General features: G+C 35.0%; 1 protein-coding gene across 3 annotated transcripts in view; it reads right to left on the bottom strand.

Moving 5' to 3' along the window:
- LOC138712139 (modifier of mdg4-like) overlaps nt 1-11,336 on the bottom strand; it is a 48,782-nt gene that overhangs the window by 20,838 nt on the left and 16,608 nt on the right. For all 3 annotated transcript variants that reach the window (XM_069843644.1, XM_069843723.1, XM_069843813.1), the window contains exons 7-10: nt 10,463-10,665; nt 8,127-8,309; nt 5,207-5,347; nt 4,811-4,927 (exon numbers count right to left, since the gene is read on the bottom strand). In XM_069843644.1, coding sequence (XP_069699745.1) covers nt 4,811-4,927; nt 5,207-5,347; nt 8,127-8,309; nt 10,463-10,665 — 644 coding nt within the window. The remainder of the gene's footprint in view (nt 1-4,810; nt 4,928-5,206; nt 5,348-8,126; nt 8,310-10,462; nt 10,666-11,336) is intronic.

The following is an 11,336-nucleotide window of genomic DNA, read 5'->3' as shown; positions in this document are numbered from 1 at the left end:
TGGAACATTGGCTACGAGCAACATTGAAATGGCCCCTGAGAGAATAAAAACTAAATCTCTATTTGTTTCGAGATTTAGTTCAAAAGTCAGCACAAGCAATATAGAGGACTCTCTGAAGAATCAACTTCAACTAAGATCTCTCGCTGTAACTAAACTAAAAACTAAATATCAATCATATTCTTCCTTTCACATCACTGTTGATGTGAGGGATTTCGATTCCATTAACAATCCTGAAGTTTGGCCTGCAGGTTGCCTAATTGCATCTTTTTATGGTAAATTAAAGCCTGAGCAGCATTTTGCACATTCTGCCAATTCGAATTCCGTTGATTCTCAGGGAAATGCCTCTTAGTCTTAGTCTCGCTCGCTCTCACTTTCAATGTTCAGTTCTATTAATCATCTTGAGATTTCCTACCAAAATGTTCGTGGACTTAACACTAAAGTTGATGAAATTTTTCAAAATATAGTGAGTAATAATGATCTCATTATCTGTCTCACTGAAACATGGTTATCTGAGTCAGTAATTAATTCTAATTTATTTCCTAATAATTATACTGTGTTTCGTGCAGACAGGCTGTTTGAAGACACTAACAAAAAAAGAGGTGGTGGTGTCCTAACAGCGATTAGCAACCAGTTACCTTTTACGAGAAGGCGTTTTGACTTAGAAATTATTAGTGAATGCGTATGGGTTGAAATTAGAATAGCTGATGGTTTTAATCTGTTAATTGGTAACCATTATTTCTCTCCTGATACAGATCACAGTCACTTAAAATCTTATCTTAATTTTCTTGAAAAAAATCTTGACACTCAAAATTTTAGAATAGTAATCCTTGGTGATTTCAATACTCCGGGTATGAACTGGTCAACTGGTTTTAATCTTAATGATACTCATTATTACTCTAAAATTAAGGCTAAGGATTTATATTCCTCCTCCTGCCTTCTTGGATTAAATCAAATTAACTCTACCGTTACGAGTAAAAATCTTCTTGATTTGGTTTTTACTAATGTCAATAACAGTACAGTTAAACTTGCCGATCACTCTCTAGTTTTAGAGGATATTTATCATCCATCTATCTCTATTTATATTGAAGTAAATTTATCGTTACCGGAACACTGTCATATCAGTTCATATTTAAATTATTCTCAAGATGATTATCTGAATCTTTATTCTATTCTATACAATTATGATTGGACTAGCATATATCAGACTACTGATGTAAACACTGCTGCAAATTCCTTGTCTCAAATTATAAGCAATGCTATATCTTTTTGTGTCCCTGTCACCTTTGTTAAAAAATCGCACTATCCTAAATGGTTTTCAAACGAATTACGTCAGCTTATTAAGAAAAAAAATAAAGCTCATAAAAATTACAAAAAATATAAAACTGATCATCATTATCAAATTTTTTCTAAATTTAGAAAACAAGTCAAAGCCATGATTAAATCCGATAAATTCAAATGGTTACAATCAATTGATAACCTAAAGCATGAACCAAATAAATTTTGGAAATATGTAGAAACGTTTCGAAAAACTAATAGCAATCCCACAGAAATAATAATAAATGGTGTTCACATCACAGATGAAAAAGAAATTGCAAATGCATTTGCTAGTCAATTTAAATCTGTTCAACAAAATTGTAACTCTAATTTCATTACTTATGATTTTAATATTGCTGACTGTTTGCCCCTGCCTAAAATTACATCTGATGATGTAACTAAAGCCATTAAAAAGCTAAAGCCTAATAAATCTAAAGGTACAGATAGCATTCCTAATTTTATAATCAAGGGTTGCTCTAATATTTTCATACCCATTTTAACTTTTTTATTCAATCTAAGTTTAAAAACAGGAATTTACCCATCACTTTGGAAGGAAGCATCCATTATTCCAGTTTTTAAAAATGGTAATAAAAACAGTGTTACTAATTATAGACCCATTTCTATCCTAAACAATTTTTCTAAAATTTTTGAAAAAATTATTCACAAACACATTTCATTTTATGTCAAAAATAAGATCAATTCGGCCCAACATGGATTTATTAGAGGGAAATCTACTACTACAAATTTAGTTTCCTATCTCAATCTCATTATGCCTGTTGTCGAAACTCAAGGTCAAATTGACTCAATTTATTTTGATTTTAGCAAAGCATTTGATGTTGTTCCTCACAAAATTTTATTAAATAAATTAAGTAATTTTGGTCTCTCCACTAACTACGTTAATTGGTTTGAAAATTATTTAACAGATAGACAGTCTTGTGTTCGACTAGGTAATTCTCTCTCGGCTCCATTTAATAGTGTATGCGGAGTTCCTCAAGGGTCTACATTGGGACCTCTCCTATTTTTATTATTTATAAATGATATAAGTAAAAGAATAAGTTCTAGCTGCCTTTTATTTGCGGATGATCTCAAAATCTTTCGTAAAATTAATAGTTCGGCTGATTGTCAAATTCTTCAAAATGACATTAATTCAATTTTACAATGGTCTGTTGAAAACGGAATGAAAATTAATCAATCCAAAACTTTTGTTATTTCCTTCTCACGGAAAACTACTTCCCAAAAATTTAATTATTCTCTTAGTAATGTCGCAATTACTAAGAAAGATTGTATTAGAGATCTTGGTGTCTTACTTGATTCAAAATTATATTTTCATGATCATGTGCAATATATTTATACCCATTCATTAAGAATGCTTGGTCTAATTAGATCTATAACTTATTCTTTTTCTACTCCTATGTGTTTATTAATTTTATACTATACATTGGTTAGATCCAAGCTTGAATATGCATCTGTTGTATGGAACTCCATTACTTCCACTGACTCGGATAAATTAGAGAATATTCAAAGAAAATTTATTTCCTTGTGTTCTTATAGATTTTTACCAAATTCCGATTATAACTATGAGATCAATTGCAAATATTTCAATTGCGGTAGTTTGTTTACCAGACGTCAGGATCTTGATTATTTATTTTTTTGTAAAGTCATTAAGGGTGATATTGATTGTGAATCTTTCATAAGCAATATCAGTCTTCGTATTCCTGCTAAAGGTTTAAGGTTTCATAAATTGTTTTATAATAGAAATTCTAAATCTCTCTCTCCGGTCTGCAGATGTATTAAATATGCTAATTTGTATGGAATGAACTTGGATCCATTTAATGTGTAGTATATCTTTTGAGTTTTTATGTCAGTTTTATTAATTTATGCCATTTGTTAAAATATATGTATCATACTATTCTTGTCAATTGCATATCTTTACAATATTACTTATAGACTGTTATATTGATTGTATTTCATCTCACTGCCATTTTCTATCATTCATTCTCATCATCATTTGTTGATTTGTTTTGTTTCTTGTGCTAAACAGTAATTGGCCTTGTGCTGTTGTTTTGCACGTTAATATCCTAAATAAATAAATAAATAAATAAATAAATAAATTATTATTATTATTATTATTTTAATGTTCAAGCACTTGACATATTATCATTCACCATCTTGCTTCCCAGTACAATGTTGTTACTACAGTCACTTTGCACATTTGGTTAAATGTTCTTTGTTCCTGATGGAGCCAATTTCATGACACAGAAAACACTTTGAAAATGGGAATACAGAAATTCGCTGGAAGTGGGCAATCAGACAGTCATACCCAGTAGTCATTCAGAAGGTTGTAACAGCATCTCTTCTTGGTCCATCTGGTACTGATGAGTTGTTGCCTATTAGATTTTTCCAAATTTTTCCGTGACAAGAAACTTGAATGAGGTGTTTAACAAAAAAATTACAAATATATATTTGTAAAGTTATGGGGACAAAGACAATCTAACGATATAAATATAAGAAACAAAAATACAAAGATACACATGAACATAAGTTGAAATGAAGTGAATATAAATCTTAATACAAAAGTTGTTGTTGTTTTCTAATGCCAGGCATTTGACAAAGTCATTTGGCCTCTTGCACTCCAATATTTTTCAAAGATATTGTCTTGGTCAGCCACTGAAGCACAGATTTTGAGGTGTTCCGAATCCATTTCTTGGTCTGAGTTGCACAATGGGCAGTTAGGGGACTGATATATTCCAATTCTATGCAGGTATCTGGCTAAACAGTCATGGCCTGTTGCCAATCTAAATGCATCTACAAACGATTTGCATGGTAAATCGAGAATTAACCGTGGATTATGATGCAGAGAGTTCCATTTCTTCCCTTGAGATTGTGTTAACAAATTTTGTTTGTCAAAGTCTAAAGTTGATGTGAATGAAATATAGGTCATTTGTTATCTCATCTGAAAGTGTAATTGGTGGTGCAGTGTAATTATTTAAGTTGTGTCATGTACTTAATTGAATTGATATATAATTAATTAAGTTGATATGTAATAATTAAGTTGATATGTAAAATAATTAAGTTGATATGTAACTAATTAAGGTGATATGTAATTAATTAAGATGATATGTAATTAGGTTGGTATGTAATTAATTAAGGTGATATGTAATTATTTAAATTGGTAATAGTTGGGTGAAATAGAAGTACTTATACGTTAGATTTACGTTTGCTTATCGTAGGCGTTATTATGGAATAGTTTTAAATTATAGTCCTAGGTTTATTGCACCTACTATTTATAGATTTAAGTTTATTTTATTTTATTTCATTTAGGTTTATTTTATTTTATTTCATGTAACTGTAATTATTGTATATTATATATCACTGCCACCGGGTGTATACCCAATCGTAGTGTTAATAAATACATACATACAAACCAAATGCTTGCATGCATCTTAGCATATAGTAAGAACACCTCAGCAAGTAAGGAGCTCTTATGTTTACTCACCCTGTTGACTATAATTTGTTCCTCCATGCTCTCACTATTCCCAGTCGTCAGAATTATGAGTGAGGCTTCAGAAAAGTCTGATTCGTCAATGTATGTGACAGGGATCTGTGTTGAAACCTGCAACACACAGAAGCCCACAGTCCATATATGATTTGCACTTTCCAGAAATTAGGTAAAGTTACTGTTTATTAATCCACATATTTTTGCCCACTACAATTAACTGGATAAGCTAAACTTTCATCCAAATTCTAAACTAACTTTTTCATACTAATATTCTGAGTTTTTCATTCATGACATTGAAGACTGTTAGCAATAGGATGGTTTAAGCAGCCACCTACTAGTACCATACACATGTAATGTGGCAGACATTAAATATGCAAAACTGATATTCCTAACCTCACTGAATGCAAATTCTGTGCGCTCCTGCAATTGAGCTGCAGCAGTATCAGCTTCATTTTCCTCAGACACTGCCAATTCTGTGGGGGGCTCTGGTCTTGATCCCTGCTGCAGCTTACGCCAAATTGTAGTTTTCGGAACCTGTAAATTAGACCCAGTTCACTTCCAGATCGGGGCAGAAAACAATTTTGGTTTGTATAAATACCATATTTACTCTAATATAATATGCACACCAATTTTTTATACTAAAATCCAGAAGAAAAAAATTACAGGCGAATATAATACATAGCCTTACCTCTATCTACACATCACATTCATCTTCACATCCAGTACCAGAACTGGAACTTTCAGTCAAGAGGTTTGGACTGATGTCAGAACATAGACTGACAATGACTAATGCCATGCCATTTTATTGTTTATTCTCGACCATGCCGAAATGTAGTAATTATACACCTGGTAGCAGCTAGTGATGGGTCGCTCATGAGCGAGTTGTTTCGAATGAACGACTCCCGCTCTGGAGCGGCTCTCTGCTTGTTCCTTACAAAAGAGCGAGTTGTTCATTACATTTCGCTCCCTACTCTTGGAAGAGCAAGGCAACTTCACCTCGCTCTCTTGCTTCTGGCTCACTCCCAAAGCTCCGCTCCCTCCACAACAGCACAGCGCTCCACAGCTGTATACAATCCCTGATCACAACGATGCGCAGCACGTCTGTCAGTGTGGTCATGTGCAATGACAAAGAGTGAGACGTGCGATGTTTAAATTACACTTCAATACATACACGTTTAAATGTTGCCTACTGTCATGTTTCTGTTCTCCTTTTTGCTAAATAGATCATGTTTGCACATTAGTCGTTTTTATGTAGCATTGTACACTTTCATAATTGCTATTTACTTATTTATACTACTTTACCAACACTTTCAGAACTGTTTTTAATTGATCTGTTTATACTACATACCGATACTTCACGATTGTTACTAGTTCGTAAAATAGCGTAAGTAATGTAAATAGGCTCTCTTCCCTCTGGGATGACATGGAAACTTACCTTACTGCACGTGTACTTACATGAAGCTTTTCTCTGCATTCACAGACCGATACAAACCGATTCGAATGTGTGTTGCAATGGCATCTATTGAGAAGCACGTGTACTATATCATACAGTTAACACCCGGTCTGCAGTTATCATAGAAGAGTTGGAGCGGTGCGGTGGTGAGTGATCACTAGGAGCGTGCTGGTTGAGAAAGAGGGAGGGCACTGTACCACTCCGCTCTTTTGAACGACTCTCAATGAATGACTCCTCAAAAGGAACAGGAGTCAAAGAGCTAGCTCGCATCAATGAACGACTCCGACCCATCTCTAGTAGCAGCCCTTTAAAGGACCTCATTAAAATACACCTATTCATTAAAGTTCAAGTGTTCTACCAATCAGAAAATACCATTGTAGCAATATGAAAGCGCAAGTATCGATTATTCTCGGATATTCAATCGAAAGACAACTAGTTCTGTTACTATAATAATTAGCGTTAATTGTAAATAATAGTCAAATAAATTCAATTTGTCATCTCATTTTTCAATGTCTAATTCAATTTCAAGGTTATATCAAGATTAATGTTTATTTTACTCTCTAGATTATATCAAAGTCAATGTCGACATTTGTTTCTCAGGAAAAATAAATACTTTCACGTCTGCGCACATCTCACAATTTACGAGGTATTGCACAAGGTCACTTCCGCTCCTCAGTCAGATAGGAATAACATGAATACTTATGAATAATTTCAAGTTAGAAATATGGTCGAGCATAAAAAGTCGTATGAAACTTGACTATAATGGTAATTAAGACGCTCGTATGAAAATTATGAAACTCGCTTGCGCTCGTTTCATAAACATACTCGCGTCTTAATTACTACCATTATAGGCTCGTTGCATAATGTACTATTATATAATAAAGAATTGTTTTATAATTTCAGTCAAGAACTTATCAATTAATACAGAAAACAATTTTCTGTTTTTAAGTTTCACATCACAAGGTTATATATCCATAAATATATTTTTTTAATTATCTTCAGTTGGAGTTACAAAATAGACCAATTGAACATAGGTGAAATCAAGGGGGGAGAGGGGGAACACACACACACACACGCACGAATAATTTCTTGCCCTGTAGACTGAAATTCGAGAATGATAGATTTAGCAGGGAATAAAGATAAATTGCAAACACTGCCCATTATTAACACCAAGAATGACTAACATTTTTCTTACAATGTGAGAAAAGTTTATACAATAAAACCTCCATTAACCTAATCTCTGTCAACAGAAAACTGGTAGAATTGAAACATGTAACTCATGTAACTGAATTTTTATAAAGATATTTAAATGTCATGCTATGTACTGTATTTATGAAATGTAAAATGTACATATGATGTACTGTACACTCATTATATTTATTTTTAATTCCGACACTTTATAGGCAAAATACAAGGACAAAGTAGAAACAGTTCAAAAGAAAAAAGTAGTAGTTGCCACTACTAAGCAGTGCGAGGACAACAACACATTCTATTGTTTACGTGAGCCAGCTAAACCCATCCCTAGCACTAAGCAGTTGTGACATTGCTGCCAGAGAAAAATTGCGAACAAAAAACCCGAAAGAAAATTTCAAACTTATTCTTAAAGCAGTACAGAAGCAAAGAACCAATGTTTAGATTTAGTAACACTGTAACCACTGCATTGAACCAACATGTGATGCCTTCATACACACAAATTATGAGTCAATTTCTGACCTTTCAACTCTGGAAAAGGATATACATTTATTATCCAAAATGGGGTCAGTCCCCTTTATTTCGATTAACAGAGGTTTTACTGTAATTATAACAACATGGATTAACTATTTCTTGCCGAGTATTGTTAAACAAAGCATTAAGACATACCTGAAACGTGAGAGAAGCTACAGCCTGCGACATTTTCCCTTCCTTACAAGCCGCCACTGCTTCACTAAGTCTGTGCTGCTTGAAGCCACCAATATCAGGATCCCGTTTACGCAAACAAGTCCATGGAAGTCTCCCAGCTTCGACCAAACGAGCCTTCTCACGGAAAAGAGTTGTCTTGGGTATCTATATGAAAAATTTAAATACATTCAAAATACGTATAGCAGTTTCACAGAATTTAACAATGAAATTATCCTTCTTGCTTCCTAATATTTGGACATAAGATCCACAAAAGCCTCAAGAGATTCAGAATTTGCCAGGTAAGTCATGAGCAAATTACAACCATTTTATTTGAGGACATCTTGGTTTTAAGAGTTGGTGGTTATATTGTCCATACTCAACCCCCAATAAGGATGGAGGGCCATACCTGTCTTTGGTCGTGGAGGACATCACTGTGTCCATCAATCATTCCCACTCCTGTCACCTGTGGGAAACTCCTATGCCATGATAAGCTAGCACATACAATTACCTTTAGTTCATGAAAGTTATTTCATTTCCCTCCTACCACCCATTTCTGAGAGGCATTCCCCAATCCACCATATGGGGACGCACCCTCTAGGCTCCCCTGAGGAAATATTTGTTGACATCAGGCTTCTTGTGTTAGATGGACAATACTGGGTGTTCAGTTCAAAGTGTGTCATGGCTCGCTGAATGCCGTCATGTGGCTAGTCGATGAGCCTAGAGAATTCAATCTTCCTACACTTCCGCAGAGGTGTATTACTTATGTGCCAGAGAAGTTGCCTAGCAAGTACGGCATTCATTCAGAAGAATATTTACCGATACATACGGTAATGCCGATAGTGGCAGGAATGTGAACTGTTTCAAAACATGTACTGAGGTGAGTTTTTTCTTACTGTCGGGATATGGGGAGAGGGTTAAGACGATTACTTACGTATTTGTTGACATTAACTTCGACGGTTAACATGGACACGGAGCATTTGATTTGTATTGTGGAATGTTGCCGTACGCAACCAATGATAACAAATACCCTGCGTACGACTTGGCCGCGCAAAACACAGTTCGAAAGAGGTTATGGTAGCACACAGACTGTACAGACCGCCATCTGTTGCTACGACGTTCAAGTTATACCGTACACGTTCTCAAGTTCAGATTGAACGCCTTGATTAGTAGGCAACTTCTCTGACACAAAAGCTGAAACTCGCTTCAAATCGCTGACTCATCAACAGTGACGTCATGACACACTTTCAAATGAACACCCAGTACAGATGGCGTATTCCTGATACATTCTTGATATCCTCTATCTATAACACCTCCAAAATGGAGTGATCCATATGTTTACCACCCACTATCATCCCTCATTCAAAATCTGACAACTCAAGACATTTATCCATAATGTCTTGAAAAATTACCATCTATGTCAAGTTGTGTGGTTCTCCTACCTATAGTCTGGATCAGCTTACTTCATACCCCAAGGGTGAAACCTAACTATTTTTCCCTTATTACTACATATTGCTAGTGGATTGTGGGGTTTTTCTAGTTTGCAGGTTGAATTTTCTTTTGCCAACTTCGTTTCGAATTGCGATACTGACAAATAATACAAATGGTAGTGATTTTGTAACTGGTATGTTGGCAGCTGAGACAAATATTTGTCGGTACTGGAGTTCCATGAAATTAGAATTGCACTAGATTTCTGAGCCAATTACTAGAAGTTAGTGAAATTTGAACATACTAACAATTAATTAATATCAGTATTAATATTAATACATAATAGTTATTTTATGTGTTGCGTTGTGATTATAATTCAAGACTATAGTCAGGTAAGTTTTCGGAGTTGGTACTAATGATTTCATGTGGTCAAACAAAATACATTTTTAGATTAGGTCTCGTGAGTCAATTGTCTAGTCAAACCAATGAATTTCGTATTGCCAGACAAAATACTTGACATGTTGATCCCTTTCCCGTACAATTTGCCTATAAAAATATGTTACAAATTATTGAATTATTTAGAATAACCTTCCAACATAAAGTATGGTAAATAAATAAGTCATTTAGTATGTAGGATCGTGTGATATCTGGTAACCGTTGGCAACACTGACAAGACGGCAATATTTGCTGTTTAGGAACTGTTCTTATATGACCCTCACTATACATGTCTACCTAGCCATGAATTCGTGCACTAACAAGAGGGATGATATTCACATTTCCCAAAATCCATGCATTCCATGATTTCTGTCCATTCGATGTAAAAAAACATTAGACATATTTCTCGAGCTTTGGTACTGAGAAAAAGTTTGAAATGTGCAGTAGTTGCAAACTACCTGAAACTGATGAGACACTTTCGTCAGATTCTCTCCTCTTTCCAGTGCCTTCACAGCTGCCTGCTTGATATCCAGGCCGTATGTCTGCTTCGATCGTGCTCTACGACTCATTGCATAGCTTCCCATTTCCTTCTGTACACGCCTCCACAGAACTGTCTTTGGAATTTTAAACAGTTCAGCTGCTTGCTGTAAACTTGCACCATCTGCAAATAAAATAAAATTTATAATAGTGATAAAATATGTGGACCTGAACATCCGATGCCGGTCCGCACCTGTGGAGTAATGGCTAGCGAGTCTGGCCGCAAAACCAGGTGGCCCAGGTTCAAATTCTGGTTGGGGCAAGTTACTTGGTTGAGGTTTATTCCAGGGTTTTCCCTCAACTCAATATGAGCAAATGCTGGGTAACTATCGGTGTTGGACCCCTTACTCATTTCACCGGCATTATCACCTTCACTTCATTCAGACGCTAAATAACCTGAGATGTTGATACGTCGTAAAATAAGCTACTAAAAAAAACATCCGATGCCTTTATTCATCTTTAAAGGAAAAGTAGCCATCTCACTATTACTCAAGAGCTCTTGGAGTGACAGCACTTACATTGTTACAACTAACGTGCATCTAAACTTATAGTCCTGTCGCTCTTATTTCCGGCAGCCAATCACGTTACAGGTTGGCTACATTTAAACGTGTGCGTCTTGTGATTCGCTGACAAAGATAAAGAAGGCTCGATAAATACTTAATATAATCGCCCGCCATTTTGGCTCTTTCGTTGGCGTTCGCAGAAAGCACACGAGGACGTTATTTGCCACTCAATTATTTGCTCAATTACAGTGCGTTTGATTTATTACCATAGGAGCTACGAAATGATAATGTT

Source organism: Periplaneta americana, chromosome 1 (genome assembly GCF_040183065.1).
Source record: "Periplaneta americana isolate PAMFEO1 chromosome 1, P.americana_PAMFEO1_priV1, whole genome shotgun sequence".
Lineage (NCBI taxonomy): Eukaryota > Metazoa > Arthropoda > Insecta > Blattodea > Blattidae > Periplaneta > Periplaneta americana.
The sequence above is the reverse complement of the archived record's forward strand: the minus strand, read 5'-3'. Positions and strand labels throughout refer to the sequence as shown.